General features: G+C 65.1%; 1 protein-coding gene across 2 annotated transcripts in view; it reads right to left on the bottom strand.

Annotated features, from left to right (window-relative positions):
* The window catches only part of LOC138355578 (low choriolytic enzyme-like), a 55,037-nt gene that overhangs the window by 20,435 nt on the left and 14,875 nt on the right, over positions 1-19,727 (bottom strand). For both annotated transcript variants that reach the window (XM_069310887.1, XM_069310888.1), the window contains exons 3-4: positions 908-990; positions 410-496 (exon numbers count right to left, since the gene is read on the bottom strand). In XM_069310887.1, the coding sequence (XP_069166988.1) occupies positions 410-496; positions 908-990 (170 nt within the window). The remainder of the gene's footprint in view (positions 1-409; positions 497-907; positions 991-19,727) is intronic.

Below are 19,727 nucleotides of genomic sequence, written 5' to 3' on the forward strand. Positions count from 1 at the left end.
ACCCCCAGGGAAAATGTGAAGTGATAACAAAACGATACAGAATACAGGTAAGCATTGTAATGATAAAAAAACACGACAGTTGATTGGCATAATAAGCCCCCACCACCCCACCCCACCCTCCCCAAACACTGGTATAAAGTTGAGAGGTTGTGATGCTACACAATACTGGTCTTGCTCCCCTAGGACTAACATTACTGAGGACTGACCTAGAAATTGACCTTGTCAGGTAGGTACCGTCATATCTGCTGACCTTCCTGCCTCCGTCTTGAAATTGCGACAAGGCAAAATTGCTTGATTGCATCGAAAACAGACTTTGGGGACTGAATACATACCTTAGTAAGGTATGACCTTGCTACTTGGGGAAACATCCCTGGCACAAAAGGACCTTCTTTTACACCCTGAAACTGACCTTTTCACGCGGGTATCCTATGGAGGAGGTCCAGCAGTTACCTCGACCCACGTTGACCAAGAGATATGGCTTCTCCTCGCTCCGGGCCTGCCAGGGTACCAATACCTTAACATCGACTCTCGTACATCTAATTATCTGTAGTTGCTCCACTATAATTACAATTGTCATTTTATTTTATGGTTGTTAATGTTATTAAATTTTTCATGATTTTTATATGCATTGTGATGATTAACATTATATTATTGTTGCTTTTGATACTGCAAATGATGACACCGGTGCTGGTGTCAGCATTAGTGTGGCTACGTGTGTGTGCTTAGAGGAGAGATGCTCGAGTTAGCCCGCCATCCTCAGTTAAATATCTTTCTTGTCGGTTTCCTCCTCTCTGAAACATACCAAGCCTCTGTGTGAGTGAGTGAGTGAGTGAGTGAGTGAGTGAGTGAGTGAGTGAGTGAGTGAGTGAGTGAGTGAGTGAGTGAGTGAGCGAGCGAGTGTACTCACCATAAACCTCAGACAGGTTTTGCTCTCCAGGTCAGCCATCACCGCCTTCACACGCCACTCAGAAGAACACAACACAACACATTCTAAGGTAACGTAATATAAATTTCAAGTTCAGCTGGGAATGCAACCCGGGGAATCCGTACTCATTCTCTTTACCTAGGTACCAATCCACATTACACCTTTTACTGAAATTATTTATCAATGAAGAATATTGGCACTTGATAACTTATTATGTGTTATATAATTAAGGGAATTATCTTAAGAGTGTCAAGTATAATTTTGAAACCTTTCTGTATTATGAAATGTATGAAATTATTGTTTAATAATAATTAGCCTGTAAGAGTTACATTAATAAGCATATCAAACGTCATGAAAGTGGAGGATTTACGGACGATTCTCTTGCCGGCGAGTTGGTAAGGGACGGTGGCATTAGGCCAGGGGCGCGTCCCTGCCACCGTCCCTAGTGTCTTCCGGACGCTCGTGTCTTCCTCAGAGGAAGTCACGTCATCCACGTCCCCCCGGTGGTCCTCGACCCCCACCACCAGCACCCGAGGGATGAGGCTCTCGTCCACACTCTCTCCATGGGTAAGGTCCTCCTCCACTCGGGTGTTTATCAGGGGGAGAGAGTTATGGTGGCGAGCGCTGGGAGAGTCTGGTCCTGCTGGTGGGACAGCGCTGGGAGTGTCTGGTCCTGCTGGTGGGACAGCGCTGGGAGTGTGGGGTCCTGCTGGTGGGACAGCGCTGGGAGTGTGGGGTCCTGCTGGTGGGACAGCGCTGGGAGTGTGGGGTCCTGCTGGTGGGACAGCGCTGGGAGTGTGGGGTCCTGCTGGTGGGACAGCGCTGGGAGAGTCTGGTCCTGCTGGTGGGACAGCGCTGGGAGAGTCTGGTCCTGCTGGTGGGACAGCGCTGGGAGAGTCTGGTCCTGCTGGTGGGACAGCGCTGGGAGAGTCTGGTCCTGCTGGTGGGACAGCGCTGGGAGAGTCTGGTCCTGCTAGTGGGACAGCGCTGGGAGAGTCTGGTCCTGCTGGTGGGACAGCGCTGGGAGAGAGTGGTCCTGCTGGTGCAACAGCGCTGGGAGTGTGGGGTCCTGCTGGTGCGACAGCGCTGGGAGTGTGGGGTCCTGCTGGTGGGACAGCGCTGGGAGAGTCGGGTCCTGCTGGTGGGATAGCGCTGGGAGAGTCTGGTCCTGCTGGTGGGACAGCGCTGGGAGAGTCTGGTCCTGCTGGTGGGACAGCGCTGGGAGTGTGGGGTCCTACTGGTGGGACAGCGCTGGGAGTGTGGGGTCCTGCTGGTGGGACAGCGCTGGGAGAGTCGGGTCCTGCTGGTGGGACAGCGCTGGGAGAGTGGGGTCCTGCTGGTGGGACAGCGCTGGGAGAGTCGGGTCCTACTGGTGGGACAGCGCTGGGAGTGTGGGGTCCTGCTGGTGGGACAGCGCTGGGAGAGTCGGGTCCTGCTGGTGGGACAGCGCTGGGAGAGTGGGGTCCTGCTGGTGGGACAGCGCTGGGAGAGTCTGGTCCTGCTGGTGGGACAGCGCTGGGAGAGTCTGGTCCTGCTGGTGGGACAGCGCTGGGAGAGTCTGGTCCTGCTGGTGGGACAGCGCTGGGAGAGTCTGGTCCTGCTGGTGGGACAGCGCTGGGAGAGTCTGGTCCTGCTGGTGGGACAGCGCTGGGAGTGTGGGGTCCTGCTGGTGGGACAGCGCTGGGAGAGTCTGGTCCTGCTGGTGGGACAGCGCTGGGAGAGTCTGGTCCTGCTGGTGGGACAGCGCTGGGAGAATCTGGTCCTGCTGGTGGGACAGCGCTGGGAGAGTCTGGTCCTGCTGGTGGGACAGCGCTGGGAGTGTGGGGTCCTGCTGGTGGGACAACGCTGGGAGTGTGGGGTCCTGCTGGTGGGACAGCGCTAGGAGAGTCTGGTCCTGCTGGTGGGACAGCGCTGGGAGTGTGGGGTCCTGCTGGTGGGACAGCTCTGGGAGTGTCTGTTCCTGCTGGTGGGACAGCGCTGGGAGAGTCTGGTCCTGCTGGTGGGACAGCGCTGGGAGAGTCTGGTCCTGCTGGTGGGACAGCGCTGGGAGAGTCTGGTCCTGCTGGTGGGACAGCGCTGGGAGAGTCTGGTCCTGCTGGTGGGACAGCGCTGGGAGTGTCTGGTCCTGCTGGTGGGACAGCGCTGGGAGAGTCTGGTCCTGCTGGTGGGACAGCGCTGGGAGAGTCTGGTCCTGCTGGTGGGACAGCGCTGGGAGAGTCTGGTCCTGCTGGTGGGACAGCGCTGGGAGAGTCTGGACCTGCTGGTGGGACAGCGCTGGGAGTGTCTGGTCCTGCTGGTGGGACAACGCTGGGAGTGTGGGGTCCTGCTGGTGGGACAGCGCTGGGAGTGTCTGGTCCTGCTGGTGGGACAACGCTGGGAGTGTGGGGTCCTGCTGGTGGGACAGCGCTGGGAGAGTCTGGTCCTGCTGGTGGGACAGCGCTGGGAGTGTGGGGTCATGCTGGTGGGACAGCGCTGAGAGTGTGGGGTCCTGCTGGTGGGACAGCGCTGGGAGTGTCTGGTCCTGCTGGTGGGACAGCGCTGGGAGAGTTTGGTCCTGCTGGTGGGACAGCGCTGGGAGAGTCTGGTCCTGCTGGTGGGACAGCGCTGGGAGAGTCTGGTCCTGCTGGTGGGACAGCGCTGGGAGTGTGGGGTCCTGCTGGTGGGACAACGCTGGGAGTGTGGGGTCCTGCTGGTGGGACAGCGCTGGGAGAGTCTGGTCCTGCTGGTGGGACAGCGCTGGGAGTGTGGGGTCATGCTGGTGGGACAGCGCTGGGAGTGTGGGGTCCTGCTGGTGGGACAGCGCTGGGAGTGTCTGGTCCTGCTGGTGGGACAGCGCTGGGAGAGTTTGGTCCTGCTGGTGGGACAGCGCTGGGAGAGTCTGGTCCTGCTGGTGGGACAGCGCTGGGAGAGTCTGGTCCTGCTGGTGGGACAGCGCTGGGAGTGTGGGGTCCTGCTGGTGGGACAGCGCTGGGAGAATCGGGTCCTGCTGGTGGGACAGCGCTGGGAGAGTCGGGTCCTGCTGGTGGGACAGCGCTGGGTGAGTCTGGTCCTGCTGGTGGGACAGCGCTGGGAGAGTCTGGTCCTGCTGGTGGGACAGCGCTGGGAGAGTCTGGTCCTGCTGGTGGGACAGCGCTGGGAGAGTCTGGTCCTGCTGGTGGGACAGCGCTGGGAGTGTCTGGTCCTGCTGGTGGGACAGCGCTGGGAGTGTCTGGTCCTGCTGGTGGGACAGCGCTGGGAGTGTCTGGTCCTGCTGGTGGAACAGCGCTGGGAGAGTCTGGTCCTGCTGGTGGGACAGCGCTGGGAGAGTCTGGTCCTGCTGGTGGGACAGCGCTGGGAGAGTCTGGTCCTGCTGGTGGGACTGCGCTGGGAGAGTCTGGTCCTGCTGGTGGGACAGCGCTGGGAGTGTCTGGTCCTGCTGGTGGGACAGCGCTGGGAGTGTCTGGTCCTGCTGGTGGGACAGCGCTGGGAGAGTCTGGTCCTGCTGGTGGGACAGCGCTGGGAGAGTCTGGTCCTGCTGGTGGGACAGCGCTGGGAGTGTCTGGTCCTGCTGGTGGGACAGCTCTGGGAGTGTCTGCTCCTGCTGGTGGGACAGCGCTGGGAGAGTCTGGTCCTGCTGGTGGGACAGCGCTGGGAGTGTGGGGTCATGCTGGTGGGACAGCGCTGGGAGTGTGGGGTCCTGCTGGTGGGACAGCGCTGGGAGTGTCTGGTCCTGCTGGTGGGACAGCGCTGGGAGAGTCTGGTCCTGCTGGTGGGACAGCGCTGTGAGAGTCTGGTCCTGCTGGTGGGACAGCGCTGGGAGTGTCTGGTCCTGCTGGTGGGACAGCGCTGGGAGAGTCTGGTCCTGCTGGTGGGACAGCGCTGGGAGAGTCTGGTCCTGCTGGTGGGACAGCGCTGGGAGAGTCTGGTCCTGCTGGTGGGACAGCGCTGGGAGTGTGGGGTCCTGCTGGTGGGACAGCGCTGGGAGTGTCTGGTCCTGCTGGTGGGACAGCGCTGGGAGAGTCTGGTCCTGCTGGTGGGACAGCGCTGGGAGAGTCTGGTCCTGCTGGTGGGACAGCGCTGGGAGAGTCTGGTCCTGCTGGTGGGACAGCGCTGGGAGAGTCTGGTCCTGCTGGTGGGACAGCGCAGGGAGTGTCTGGTCCTGCTGGTGGGACAGCGCTGGGAGTGTCTGGTCCTGCTGGTGGGACAGCGCTGGGAGAGTCTGGTCCTGCTGGTGGGACAGCGCTGGGAGAGTCTGGTCCTGCTGGTGGGACAGCGCTGGGAGTGTCTGGTCCTGCTGGTGGGACAGCTCTGGGAGTGTCTGTTCCTGCTGGCGGGACAGCGCTGGGAGAGTCTGGTCCTGCTGGTGGGACAGCGCTGGGAGAGTCTGGTCCTGCTGGTGGGACAGCGCTGGGAGAGTCTGGTCCTGCTGGTGGGACAGCGCTGGGAGTGTCTGGTCCTGCTGGTGGGACAGCGCTGGGAGAGTCTGGTCCTGCTGGTGGGACAGCGCTGGGAGAGTCTGGTCCTGCTGGTGGGACAGCGCTGGGAGAGTCTGGTCCTGCTGGTGGGACAGCGCTGGGAGAGTCTGGTCCTGCTGGTGGGACAGCGCTGGGAGAGTCTGGTCCTGCTGGTGGGACAGCGCTGGGAGAGTCTGGTCCTGCTGGTGGGACAGCGCTGGGAGAGTCTGGTCCTGCTGGTGGGACAGCGCTGGGAGTGTCTGGTCCTGCTGGTGGGACAGCGCTGGGAGAGTCTGGTCCTGCTGGCGGGACAGCGCTGGGAGAGTCTGGTCCTGCTGGTGGGACAGCGCTGGAGAGTCTGGTCCTGCTGGTGGGACAGCGCTGGGAGTGTCTGGTCCTGCTGGTGGGACAGCGCTGGGAGAGTCTGGTCCTGCTGGTGGGACAGCGCTGGGAGAGTCTGGTCCTGCTGGTGGGACAGCGCTGGGAGTGTCTGGTCCTGCTGGTGGGACAGCGCTGAGAGTGTGGGGTCCTGCTGGTGGGACAGCTCTGGGAGGAGTCTGGTCCTGCTGGTGGGACAGCGCTGGGAGTGTGAGGGTCCTGCTGGTGGACAGCGCTGGGAGAGTCTGGTCCTGCTGTGGGACAGCGCTGGGAGTGTGGGTCCTGCTGGTGGGACAGCGCTGGGAGAGTCTGGGTCCTGCTGGTGGGACAGCGCTGGGAGTGTCTGGTCCTGCTGGTGGGACAGCGCTGGAGAGAGTCTGGTCCTGCTGTGGGACAGCGCTGGGAGAGTCTGTCCTGCTGGTGGGACAGCGCTGGGAGTGTCTGGTCCTGCTGGTGGGACAGCGCTGGGAGAGTCTGGTCCTGCTGGTGGGACAGCGCTGGGAGAGTCTGGTCCTGCTGGTGGGACAGCGCTGGGAGAGTCTGGTCCTGCTGGTGGGACAGCGCTGGGAGGAGTCTGGACCTGCTGGTGGGACAGCGCTGGGAGTGTCTGGTCCTGCTGTGGGACAACGCTGGGAGTGGGGGTCCTGCTGGTGGGACAGCGCTGGGGAGTGTCTGGTCCTGCTGGTGGGACAACGCTGGGAGTGTGGGGTCCTGCTGGTGGGACAGCGCTGGGAGAGTCTGGTCCTGCTGGTGGGACAGCGCTGGGAGTGTGGGTCATGCTGGTGGGACAGCGCTGGAGTGTGGGTCCTGCTGGTGGGACAGCGCTGGGAGTGTCTGGTCCTGCTGGTGGGACAGCGCTGGGAGAGTTGGTCCTGCTGGTGGGACAGCGCTGGGAGAGTCTGGTCCTGCTGGTGGACAGCGCTGGGAGAGTCTGGTCCTGCTGGTGGGACAGCGCTGGGAGTGTGGTCCTGCTGGTGGGACAGCGCTGGAGTGTGGTCCTGCTGGTGGGACAGCGCTGGGAGAGTCTGGTCCTGCTGGTGGGACAGCGCTGGGAGTGTGGGGTCATGCTGGTGGGACAGCGCTGGGAGTGTGGTCTGCTGGTGGGACAGCGCTGGGAGTGTCTGGTCCTGCTGGTGGGACAGCGCTGGGAGAGTTTGGTCCTGCTGGTGGGACAGCGCTGGGAGAGTCTGGTCCTGCTGGTGGGACAGCGCTGGGAGAGTCTGGTCCTGCTGGTGGGACAGCGCTGGGAGTGTGGGTCCTGCTGGTGGGACAGCGCTGGGAGAATCGGGTCCTGCTGGTGGGACAGCGCTGGGAGAGTCGGGTCCTGCTGGTGGGACAGCGCTGGGTGAGTCTGGTCCTGCTGGTGGGACAGCGCTGGGAGAGTCTGGTCCTGCTGGTGGGACAGCGCTGGGAGAGTCTGGTCCTGCTGGTGGGACAGCGCTGGGAGAGTCTGGTCCTGCTGGTGGGACAGCGCTGGGAGTGTCTGGTCCTGCTGGTGGGACAGCGCTGGGAGTGTCTGGTCCTGCTGGTGGGACAGCGCTGGGAGTGTCTGGTCCTGCTTGGTGGAACAGCGCTGGGAGAGTCTGGTCCTGCTGGTGGGACAGCGCTGGGAGAGTCTGGTCCTGCTGGTGGGACAGCGCTGGGAGAGTCTGGTCCTGCTGGTGGGACTGCGCTGGGAGAGTCTGGTCCCTGCTGGTGGGACAGCGCTGGGGAGTGTCTGGTCCCTGCTGGTGGGACAGCGCTGGGAGATGTCTGGTCCTCTGGTGGGACAGCGCTGGGAGAGTCTGGTCCTGCTGGTGGGACAGCGCTGGGAGAGTCTGGTCCTGCTGGTGGGGACAGCGCTGGGAGAGTCTGGTCCTGCTGGTGGGACAGCTCTGGGAGAGTCTGCTCCTGCTGGTGGGACAGCGCTGGGAGAGTCTGGTCCTGCTGGTGGGACAGCGCTGGAGAGTCTGGGTCCTGCTGGTGGGACAGCGCTGGGAGTGTGGGTCCTGCTGGTGGGACAGCGCTGGGAGTGTCTGGTCCTGCTGGTGGGACAGCGCTGGGAGAGTCTGGTCCTGCTGGTGGGACAGCGCTGGAGAGTCTGGTCCTGCTGGTGGGACAGCGCTGGGAGTGTCTGGTCCTGCTGGTGGGACAGCGCTGGGAGATGTCTGGTCCTGCTGGTGGGACAGCGCTGGGAGAGTCTGGTCCTGCTGGTGGGACAGCGCTGGGAGAGTCTGGTCCTGCTGGTGGGACAGCGCTGGGAGTGTGGGGTCCTGCTGGTGGGACAGCGCTGGGAGTGTCTGGTCCTGCTGGTGGGACAGCGCTGGGAGAGTCTGGTCCTGCTGGTGGGACAGCGCTGGGAGAGTCTGGTCCTGCTGGTGGGACAGCGCTGGGAGAGTCTGGTCCTGCTGGTGGGACAGCGCTGGGAGAGTCTGGTCCTGCTGGTGGGACAGCGCTGGGAGTGTCTGGTCCTGCTGGTGGACAGCGCTGGGAGTGTCTGGTCCTGCTGGTGGGACAGCGCTGGGAGAGTCTGGTCCTGCTGGTGGGACAGCGCTGGGAGAGTCTGGTCCTGCTGGTGGGACAGCGCTGGGAGTGTCTGGTCCTGCTGGTGGGACAGCTCTGGGAGTGTCTGTTCCTGCTGGCGGGACAGCGCTGGGAGAGTCTGGTCCTGCTGGTGGGACAGCGCTGGGAGAGTCTGGTCCTGCTGGTGGGACAGCGCTGGGAGAGTCTGGTCCTGCTGGTGGGACAGCGCTGGGAGTGTCTGGTCCTGCTGGTGGGACAGCGCTGGGAGAGTCTGGTCCTGCTGGTGGGACAGCGCTGGGAGTGTCTGGTCCTGCTGGTGGGACAGCGCTGGGAGAGTCTGGTCCTGCTGGTGGGACAGCGCTGGGAGAGTCTGGTCCTGCTGGTGGGACAGCGCTGGGAGAGTCTGGTCCTGCTGGTGGGACAGCGCTGGGAGAGTCTGGTCCTGCTGGTGGGACAGCGCTGGGAGAGTCTGGTCCTGCTGGTGGGACAGCGCTGGGAGTGTCTGGTCCTGCTGGTGGGACAGCGCTGGGAGAGTCTGGTCCTGCTGGCGGGACAGCGCTGGGAGAGTCTGGTCCTGCTGGTGGGACAGCGCTGGGAGAGTCTGGTCCTGCTGGTGGGACAGCGCTGGGAGTGTCTGGTCCTGCTGGTGGGACAGCGCTGGGAGAGTCTGGTCCTGCTGGTGGGACAGCGCTGGGAGAGTCTGGTCCTGCTGGTGGGACAGCGCTGGGAGTGTCTGGTCCTGCTGGTGGGACAGCGCTGAGAGTGTGGGGTCCTGCTGGTGGGACAGCTCTGGGAGAGTCTGGTCCTGCTGGTGGGACAGCGCTGGGAGTGTGGGGTCCTGCTGGTGGGACAGCGCTGGGAGAGTCTGGTCCTGCTGGTGGGACAGCGCTGGGAGTGTGGGGTCCTGCTGGTGGGACAGCGCTGGGAGAGTCTGGTCCTGCTGGTGGGACAGCGCTGGGAGTGTCTGGTCCTGCTGGTGGGACAGCGCTGGGAGAGTCTGGTCCTGCTGGTGGGACAGCGCTGGGAGAGTCTGGTCCTGCTGGTGGGAGAGCGCTGGGAGTGTCTGGTCCTGCTGATGGGACAGCGCTGAGAGTGTGGGGTCCTGCTGGTGGGACAGCGCTGGGAGAGTCTGGTCCTGCTGGTGGGACAGCGCTGGGAGAGTGTGGGTCCTGCTGGTGGGACAGCGCTGGGAGAGTCTGGTCCTGCTGGTGGGACAGCGCTGGGAGAGTCTGGTCCTGCTGGTGGGACAGCGCTGGGAGAGTCTGGTCCTGCTGGTGGGACAGCGCTGGGAGTGTGGGGTCCTGCTGGTGGGACAGCGCTGGGAGTGTGGGGTCCTGCTGGTGGGACAGCGCTGGGAGTGTCTGGTCCTGCTGGTGGGACAGCGCTGGGAGAGTCTGGTCCTGCTGGTGGGACAGCGCTGGGAGTGTCTGGTCCTGCTGGTGGGACAGCGCTGGGAGAGTCTGGTCCTGCTGGTGGGACAGCGCTGGGAGAGTCTGGTCCTGCTGGTGGGACAGCGCTGGGAGTGTGGGGTCCTGCTGGTGGGACAGCGCTGGGAGTGTCTGGTCCTGCTGGTGGGACAGCGCTGGGAGTGTCTGGTCCTGCTGGTGGGACAGCGCTGGGAGAGTCTGGTCCTGCTGGTGGGACAGCGCTGGGAGAGTCTGGTCCTGCTGGTGGGACAGCGCTGGGAGAGTCTGGTCCTGCTGGTGGGACAGCGCTGGGAGAGTCTGGTCCTGCTGGTGGGACAGCGCTGGGAGAGTCTGGTCCTGCTGGTGGGACAGCGCTGGGAGTGTGGGTCCTGCTGGTGGGACAGCGCTGGGAGTGTGGGGTCCTGCTGGTGGGACAGCGCTGGGAGAGTCTGGTCCTGCTGGTGGGACAGCGCTGGGAGAGTCTGGTCCTGCTGGTGGGACAGCGCTGGGAGAGTCTGGTCCTGCTGGTGGGACAGCGCTGGGAGAGTCTGGTCCTGCTGGTGGGACAGCGCTGGGAGAGTCTGGTCCTGCTGGTGGGACAGCGCTGGGAGAGTCTGGTCCTGCTGGTGGGACAGCGCTGGAGGGTCTGGTCCTGCTGGTGGGACAGCGCTGGAGAGTCTGGTCCTGCTGGTGGGACAGCGCTGGGAGATGTCTGGTCCTGCTGGTGGGACAGCGCTGGGAGTGTCTGGTCCTGCTGGTGGGACAGCGCTGGGAGAGTCTGGTCCTGCTGGTGGGACAGCGCTGGGAGAGTCTAGGTCCTGCTGGTGGGACAGCGCTGGGAGAGTCTGGTCCTGCTGGTGGGACAGCGCTGGGAGTGTGGGGTCATGCTGGTGGGACAGCGCTGGAGAGTGTGGGGTCCTGCTGGTGGGACAGCGCTGGGAGTGTTGGGGTCCTGCTGGTGGGACAGCGCTGGGAGTGTGGGGTCCTGCTGGTGGGACAGCGCTGGGAGAGTCTGGTCTGCTGGTGGGACAGCGCTGGGAGAGTCTGGTCCCTGCTGGTTGGACAGCGCTGGGAGTGTCTGGTCCTGCTGGTGGGACACCGCTGGAGAGTCTGGTCCTGCTGGTGGGACATGCGCTGGGAGAGTCTGGTCCTGTGGTGGACAGCGCTGGGAGTGTGGGGTCATGTGGTGGGACAGCGCTGGGAGTGTCTGGGTCCTGCTGTGTGGGACAGCGCTGGGAGAGTGGTCCTGCTGTGGGACAGCGCCTGGGAAGTCTGGTCCTGCTGGTGGGGACAGCGCTGGGAGAGTCTGGTCCTGCTGGTGGGACAGCGCTGGGAGAGTCTGGTCCTGCTGGTGGGACAGCGCTGGGAGAGTCTGGTCCTGCTGGTGGGACAGCGCTGGGAGAGTCTGGTCCTGCTGGTGGGACAGCGCTGGGAGTGTTGGTCCTGCTGGTGGGACAGCGCTGGGAGTGTGGGTCCTGCTGGTGGGACAGCGCTGGAGAGTCTGGTCCTGCTGGTGGGACAGCGCTGGGAGAGTCTGGTCCTGCTGGTGGGACAGCGCTGGGAGAGTCTGGTCCTGCTGGTGGGACAGCGCTGGGAGAGTCTGGTCCTGCTGGTGGGACAGCGCTGGGAGAGTCTGGTCCTGCTGGTGGGACAGCGCTGGGAGAGTCTGGTCCTGCTGGTGGGACAGCGCTGGGAGAGTCTGGTCCTGCTGGTGGGACAGCGCTGGGAGAGTCTGGTCCTGCTGGTGGGACAGCGCTGGGAGTGTCTGGTCCTGCTGGTGGGACAGCGCTGGGAGTGTCTGGTCCTGCTGGTGGGACAGCGCTGGGAGAGTCTGGTCCTGCTGGTGGGACAGCGCTGGGAGAGTCTAGTCCTGCTGGTGGGACAGCGCTGGGAGAGTCTGGTCCTGCTGGTGGGACAGCGCTGGGAGAGTCTGGTCCTGCTGGTGGGACAGCGCTGGGAGTGTCTGGTCCTGCTGGTGGGACAGCGCTGGGAGAGTCTGGTCCTGCTGGCGGGACAGCGCTGGGAGAGTCTGGTCCTGCTGGTGGGACAGCGCTGGGAGAGTCTGGTCCTGCTGGTGGGACAGCGCTGGAGTGTCTGGTCCTGCTGGTGGGACAGCGCTGGGAGAGTTCTGGTCCTGCTGGTGGGACAGCGCTGGGAGAGTCTGGTCCTGCTGGTGGGACAGCGCTGGGAGTGTCTGGTCCTGCTGGTGGGACAGCGCTGAGAGTGTGGGGTCCTGCTGGTGGGACAGCTCTGGGAGAGTCTGGTCCTGCTGGTGGGACAGCGCTGGGAGTGTGGGGTCCTGCTGGTGGGACAGCGCTGGGAGAGTCTGGTCCTGCTGGTGGGACAGCGCTGGGAGTGTGGGGTCCTGCTGGTGGGACAGCGCTGGGAGAGTCTGGTCCTGCTGGTGGGACAGCGCTGGGAGTGTCTGGTCCTGCATGGTGGGACAGCGGCTGGGAGAGTCTGGTCCTGCTGGTGGGACAGCGCTGGGAGAGTCTGGTCACTGCTGGTGGGAGAGCGCTGGAGTGTCTGGTCCTGCTGATGGGACAGGCTGAGAGTGTGGTGGTCCTGCTGGTGGGACAGCGCGGAGAGTCTGGTCCTGCTGGTGGGACAGCGCTGGGAGTGTGGGGTCATGCTGGTGGGACAGCGCTGGGAGTGTGGGGTCCTGCTGGTGGGACAGCGCTGGGAGTGTGAGGTCATGCTGGTGGGACAGCGCTGGGAGAGTCTGGTCCTGCTGGTGGGACAGCGCTGGGAGAGTCTGGTCCTGCTGGTGGGACAGCGCTGGGAGTGTGGGGGGTCATGCTGGTGGGACAGCGCTGGGAGTGTGGGGTCCTGCTGGTGGGACAGCGCTGGGTGTCTGGTCCTGCTGGTGGGACAGCGCTGGGAGAGTCTGGTCCTGCTGGTGGGACAGCGCTGGGAGTGTGGTCCTGCTGGTGGGACACGCTGGGAGAGTCTGGTCCTGCTGGTGGGACAGCGCTGGGAGAGTCTGGTCCTGCTGGTGGGACAGCGCTGGGAGTGTGGGTCCTGCTGGTGGGACAGCGCTGGGAGTGTCTGGTCCTGCTGGTGGGACAGCGCTGGGAGTCTGGTCCTGCTGGTGGGACAGCGCTGGGAGAGTCTGGTCCTGCTGGTGGGACAGCGCTGGGAGAGTCTGGTCCTGCTGGTGGGACAGCGCTGGGAGAGTCTGGTCCTGCTGGTGGGACAGCGCTGGGAGTGTCTGGTCCTGCTGGTGGGACAGCGCTGGGAGTGTCTGGTCCTGCTGGTGGGACAGCGCTGGGAGAGTCTGGTCCTGCTGGTGGGACAGCGCTGGGAGAGTCTGGTCCTGCTGGTGGGACAGCGCTGGGAGTGTCTGGTCCTGCTGGTGGGACAGCGCTGGGAGTGTCTGGTCCTGCTGGTGGGACAGCGCTGGGAGAGTCTGGTCCTGCTGGTGGGACAGCGCTGGGAGTGTGGGGTCCTGCTGGTGGGACAGCGCTGGGAGTGTGGTCCTGCTGGTGGGACAGCGCTGGGAGTGTCTGGTCCTGCTGGTGGGACAGCGCTGGGAGAGTCTGGTCCTGCTGGTGGGACAGCGCTGGGAGAGTCTGGTCCTGCTGGTGGGACAGCGCTGGGAGTGTCTGGTCCTGCTGGTGGGCAGCGCTGGGAGAGTCTGGTCCTGCTGGTGGGACAGCGCTGGGAGAGTCTGGTCCTGCTGGTGGGACAGCGCTGGGAGTGTGGGTCCTGCTGGTGGGACAGCGCTGGGAGTCTGGTCCTGCTGGTGGGACAGCGCTGGGAGAGTCTGGTCCTGCTGGTGGGACAGCGCTGGGAGAGTCTGGTCCTGCTGGTGGGACAGCGCTGGGAGAGTCTGGTCCTGCTGGTGGGACAGCGCTGGGAGAGTCTGGTCCTGCTGGTGGGACAGCGCTGGGAGAGTCTGGTCCTGCTGGTGGGACAGCGCTGGGAGGTCTGGTCCTGCTGGTGGGACAGCGCTGGGAGAGTCTGGTCCTGCTGGTGGGACAGCGCTGGGAGAGTCTGGTCCTGCTGGTTGGGACAGCGCTGGGAGTAGTCTGGTCCTGCTGGTGGGACAGCGCTGGGAGTGTCTGGTCCTGCTGGTGGGACAGCGCTGGGAGAGTCTTGGTCCTGCTGGTGGGACAGCGCTGGGAGTAGTCTGGTCCTGCTGGTGGGACAGCGCTGGGAGAGTCTGGTCCTGCTGGTGGGACAGCGCTGGGAGAGTCTGGTCCTGCTGGTGGGACAGCGCTGGGAAGAGTCTGGTCCTGCTGGTGGGACAGCGCTGGGAGAGTCTGGTCCTGCTGGTGGGACAGCGCTGGGAGAGTTCTGGTCCTGCTGGTGGGACAGCGCTGGGAGAGTCTGGTCCTGCTGGTGGGACAGCGCTGCGGAGAGTCTGGTCCTGCTGGTGGGACAGCGCTGGGAGAGTCTGGTCCTGCTGGTGGGACAGCGCTGGAGAGTCTGGTCCTGCTGGTGGGACAGCGCTGGGAGTGTCTGGCCTGCTGGTGGGACAGCGCTGGGAGAGTCTGGTCTGCTGGTGGGACAGCGCTGGAGAGTCTGGTCCTGCTGGTGGGACAGCGCTGGAGAGTCTGGTCCTGCTGGTGGGACAGCGCTGGGAGTGTCTGGTCCTGCTGGTGGGACAGCGCTGGGAGAGTCTGGTCCTGCTGGTGGGACAGCGCTGGGAGGTCTGTCCTGTGTGGACAGCGCTGGGAGAGTCTGGTCCTGCTGGTGGGACAGCGCTGGGAGTTTGGGGTCCTGCTGGTGGGGACAGCGCTGGGAGAGTCTGGTCCTGCTGGTGGGACAGCGCTGGGAGTGCTGGTTTCCTGCTGGTGGACAGCGCTGGGAGGTTGGTTCCTGCTGGTGGGACAGCGCTGGGAGTGTGGTCCTGCTGGTGGGACAGCGCTGGGAGTGTTGGTCCTGCTGGTGGGACAGCGCTGGGAGAGTTGGTCCTGCTGGTGGGACAGCGCTGGGAGAGTCTGGTCCTGCTGGTGGGACAGCGCTGGGAGTCTGGTCCTGCTGGTGGGACAGCGCTGGGAGAGTCTGGTCCTGCTGGTGGGACAGCGCTGGGAGTGTGGTCCTGCTGGTGGGACAGCGCTGGGAGAGTCTGGTCCTGCTGGTGGGACAGCGCTGGGAGAGTCTGGTCCTGCTGGTGGGACAGCGCTGGGAGAGTCTGGTCCTGCTGGTGGGACAGCGCTGGGAGAGTCTGGTCCTGCTGGTGGGACAGCGCTGGAGAGTCTGGTCCTGCTGGTGGGACAGCGCTGGGAGTCTGGTCCTGCTGGTGGGACAGCGCTGGGAGTGTCTGGTCCTGCTGGTGGGACAGCGCTGGGAGTCTGGTCCTGCTGGTGGGACAGCGCTGGGAGAGTCTGGTCCTGCTGGTGGGACAGCGCTGGGAGAGTCTGGTCCTGCTGGTGGGACAGCGCTGGGAGTGTCTGTTCCTGCTGGTGGGACAGCGCTGGGAGAGTCTGGTCCTGCTGGTGGGACAGCGCTGGGAGAGTCTGGTTCCTGCTGGTGGGACCAGCGCTGGGAGGTGGGGTCCTGCTGGTGGACAGCGCTGGGAGTGTCTGGTCCTGCTGGTGGGACAGCGCTGGAGTGTCTGGTCCTGCTTGTGGGACAGCGCTGGGAGAGTCTGGTCCTGCTGGTGGGACCAGCGCTGGGGAGAGTCTGGTCCTGCTGGTGGGACAGCGCTGGGAGAGTCTGGTCCTGCTGGTGGACAGCGCTGGGAGAGTCTGGTCCTGCTGGTGGGCACAAGCGCTGGGGAGAGTCTGGTCCTGCTGGTGGGCCAAGCGCTGGCAGTTGCTGAGTCCTGCTGGTGGGACAGCGCTGGGAGTGTGGGGTCCTGGCTGGTGGGGACACGCGTGGGAGAGTCTGGTCCTGCTGGTGGGACAGCGCTGGGAGAGTGGTCCTGCTGGTGGGACAGCGCTGGGAGTGTGGTCCTGCTGGTGGGACAGCGCTGGGAGTGTCTGGTCCTGCTGGTGGGACAGCGCTGGGAGTTGGTCCTGCTGGTGGGACAGCGCTGGAGAGTCTGGTCCTGCTGGTGGGACAGCGCTGGGAGAGTCTGGTCCTGCTGGTGGGACAGCGCTGGAGTGGGTCCTGCTGGTGGGACAGCGCTGGGAGTGTGGGTCCTGCTGGTGGGACAGCGCTGGGAGAGTCTGGTCCTGCTGGTGGGACAGCGCTGGGAGTGGGGTCCTGCTGGTGGGACAGCGCTGGGAGTGTGGGGTCCTGCTGGTGGGACAGCGCTGGGAGTGTCTGGTCCTGCTGGTGGGACAGCGCTGGGAGAGTTGGTCCTGCTGGTGGGACAGCGCTGGGAGAGTCTGGTCCTGCTGGTGGGACAGCGCTGGGAGAGTCTGGTCCTGCTGGTGGGACAGCGCTGGGAGTGTGGGTCCTGCTGGTGGGACAGCGCTGGGAGAGTCTGGTCCTGCTGGTGGGACAGCGCTGGGAGAGTCGGGTCCTGCTGGTGGGACAGCGCTGGGTGAGTCTGGTCCTGCTGGTGGGACAGCGCTGGGAGAGTCTGGTCCTGCTGGTGGGACAGCGCTGGGAGAGTCTGGTCCTGCTGGTGGGACAGCGCTGGGAGAGTCTGGTCCTGCTGGTGGGACAGCGCTGGGAGTGTCTGGTCCTGCTGGTGGGACAGCGCTGGGAGTCTGGTCCTGCTGGTGGGACAGCGCTGGGAGTCTGGTCCTGCTGGTGGACAGCGCTGGGAGAGTCTGGTCCTGCTGGTGGGACAGCGCTGGGAGAGTCTGGTCCTGCTGGTGGGACAGCGCTGGGAGAGTCTGGTCCTGCTGGTGGGACAGCGCTGGGAGAGTCTGGTCCTGCTGGTGGGACAGCGCTGGGAGAGTCTGGTCCTGCTGGTGGGACAGCGCTGGGAGTCCCTGGGTCCTGCTGGTGGGACAAGCGCCTGGGAGAGAGTCTGGTCCTGGCTGGTGGGACAGGCGCTGGAGAGTTACTGGTCCTGCTGGTGGGACCGCGCTGGGAGAGGTCTGGTCCTGCCTGGTGGGACAGCGCTGGGAGAGTCTGGTCCTGGGCTTAGTGGTACAGCGCTGGGAGTGTCCTGGTCCGCTGGTGGGACAGTCGCTGGAGTGTCTGGGCCTGCTGGTGGGACAGCGCCTGGAGAGTCTGGTCCTGCTGGTGGGACAGCGCTGGGAGAGTCTAGTCCTGCTGGGTGGGACAAGCGCTGGGAGAGTCTGGTCCTGCTGGTGGGACAGCGCTGGGAGCGTCTGGTCTGCTGGTGGGACAGCGCTGGGAGTGTCTGGTCCTGCTGGTGGGACAGCAGCTGGGAGGTCTGGTCCTGCTGGCGGGACAGCGCTGGGAGAGTCTGGTCCTGCTGGTGGGACAGCGCTGGGGAGAGTCTGGTCCTGCTGGTGGGACAGTCGCTGGGAGGTCTGGTCCTGCTGGTGGGACAGCGCTGGGAGAGTCTGGTCCTGCTGGTGGGACAGCGCTGGGAGTGGTCCTGCTGGTGGGACAGCGCTGGGAGTGTCTGGTCCTGCTGGTGGGACAGCGCTAGAGTGTGGGGTCCTGCTGGTGGGACAGCTCTGGGAGAGTCTGGTCCTGCTGGTGGGACAGCGCTGGGAGTGTGGGGTCCTGCTGGTGGGACAGCGCTGGGAGTCTGGTCCTGCTGGTGGGACAGCGCTGGGAGTGTGGGGTCCTGCTGGTGGGACAGCGCTGGGAGAGTCTGGTCCTGCTGGTGGGACAGCGCTGGGAGTGTCTGGTCCTGCTGGTGGGACAGCGCTGGGAGAGTCTGGTCCTGCTGGTGGGACAGCGCTGGGAGAGTCTGGTCCTGCTGGTGGGAGCGCTGGGAGTGTCTGGTCCTGCTGGTGGGACAGCGCTGAGAGTGTGGGGTCCTGCTGGTGGGACAGCGCTGGGAGAGTCTGGTCCTGCTGGTGGGACAGCGCTGGGACGTGTGGGGTCATGCTGGTGGACAGCGCGGGGAGTGTGGGGTCCTGCTGGTGGGACAGCGCTGGGAGTGTGAGGTCCTGCTGGTGGGACAGCGCTGGGAGAGTCTGGTCCTGCTGGTGGGACAGCGCTGGGAGAGTCTGGTCCTGCTGGTGGGACAGCGCTGGGAGTGTGGGGTCATGCTGGTGGGACAGCGCTGGGAGTGTGGGGTCCTGCTGGTGGGACAGCGCTGGGAGTGTCTGGTCCTGCTGGTGGGACAGCGCTGGGAGAGTCTGGTCCTGCTGGTGGGACAGCGCTGGGGAGTGTCTGGTCCTGCTGGGTGGGACACCGCTGGGAAGAGTCTGGTCCTGCTGGTGGGACAGCGCTGGGAGAGTCTGGTCCTGCTGGTGGGACAGCGCTGGGAGTGTGGGGTCCTGCTGGTGGGACAGCGCTGGGAGTGTCTGGTCCTGCTGGTGGGGACAGCGCTGGGAGAGTCTGGTCCTGCTGGGGGGACAGCGCTGGGAGAGTCTGGTCCTGCTGGTGGGACAGCGCTGGGAGAGGTCTGGTCCTGCTGGTGGGACAGCGCTGGGAGAGTCTGGTCCTGCTGGTGGGACAGCGCTGGGAGTGTCTGGTCCTGCTGGTGGGACAGCGCTGGGAGTGTCTGGTCCTGCTGGTGGGACAGCGCTGGGAGAGTCTGGTCCTGCTGGTGGGACAGCGCTGGGAGATGTCTGGTCCTGCTGGTGGGACAGCGCTGGGAGTGTCTGTCCTGCTGGTGGGACAGCTCTGGGAGTGTCTGTTCCTGCTGGTGGGACAGCGCTGGGAGAGTCTGGTCCTGCTGGTGGGGACAGCGCTGGGGAGTGTGGGGTCATGCTGGTGGGACAGCGCTGGGAGTGTGGGGTCCTGCTGGTGGGACAGCGCTGGGAGTGTCTGGTCCTGCTGGTGGGACAGCGCTGGGAGAGTCTGGTCCTGCTGGTGGGACAGCGCTGGGAGAGTCTGGTCCTGCTGGTGGACAGCGCTGGGAGTGTCCTGGTCCTGCTGGTGGGACAGCGCTGGGAGAGTCTGGTCCCTGCTGGTGGGACAGCGCTGGGAGGAGTCTGGTCCCTGCTGGTGGGACAGCGCTGGGAGTGTGGGGTCCTGCTGGTGGGACAGCGCTGGAGTGTCTGGTCCTGCTGGTGGGACAGCGCTGGGAGAGTCTGGTCCTGCTGGTGGGACAGCGCTGGGAGAGTCTGGTCCTGCTGGTGGGACAGCGCTGGGAGAGTCTGGTCCTGCTGGTGGGACAGCGCTGGGAGAGTCTGGTCCTGCTGGTGGGACAGCGCTGGGAGAGTCTGGTCCTGCTGGTGGGACAGCGCGGGGGAGAGTCTGGTCCTGCTGGTGGGACAGCGCTGGGAGTGTCTGGTCCTGCTGGTGGGACAGCGCTGGGAGAGTCTGGTCCTGCTGGTGGGACAGCGCTGGGAGAGTCTGGTCCTGCTCGGTGGGACAGCGCTGGGAGAGTCTGGTCCTGCTGGTGGGACAGCTCTGGGAGTGTCTGTTCCTGCTGGTGGGACAGCGCTGGGAGAGTCTGGTCCTGCTGGTGGGACAGCGCTGGGAGAGTCTGGTCCTGCTGGTGGGACAGCGCTGGGAGAGTCTGGTCCTGCTGGTGGGACAGCGCTGGGAGAGTCTGGTCCTGCTGGTGGGACAGCGCTGGGGAGTGTCTGGTCCTGCTGGTGGGACAGCGCTGGGAGAGTCTGGTCCTGCTGGTGGGACAGCGCTGGGAGAGTCTGGTCCTGCTGGTGGGACAGCGCTGGGAGAGTCTGGTCCTGCTGGTGGGACAGCGCTGGGAGAGTCTGGACCTGCTGGTGGGACAGCGCTGGGAGAGTCTGGTCCTGCTGGTGGGACAGCGCTGGGAGTGTCTGGTCCTGCTGGTGGGACAACGCTGGGAGTGTGGGGTCCTGCTGGTGGGACAGCGCTGGGAGAGTCTGGTCCTGCTGGTGGGACAGCGCTGGTGAGTGTGGGGTCATGCTGGTGGGACAGCGCTGAGAGTGTGGGGTCCTGCTGGTGGGACAGCGCTGGGAGTGTCTGGTCCTGCTGGTGGGACAGCGCTGGGAGAGTTTGGTCCTGCTGGTGGGACAGCGCTGGGAGAGTCTGGTCCTGCTGGTGGGACAGCGCTGGGAGAGTCTGGTCCTGCTGGTGGGACAGCGCTGGGAGTGTGGGGTCCTGCTGGTGGGACAACGCTGGGAGTGTGGGGTCCTGCTGGTGGGACAGCGCTGG

The sequence above is a fragment of the Procambarus clarkii genome, chromosome 68 (genome assembly GCF_040958095.1).
Source record: "Procambarus clarkii isolate CNS0578487 chromosome 68, FALCON_Pclarkii_2.0, whole genome shotgun sequence".
Classification (NCBI taxonomy): Eukaryota; Metazoa; Arthropoda; class Malacostraca; order Decapoda; family Cambaridae; genus Procambarus; species Procambarus clarkii.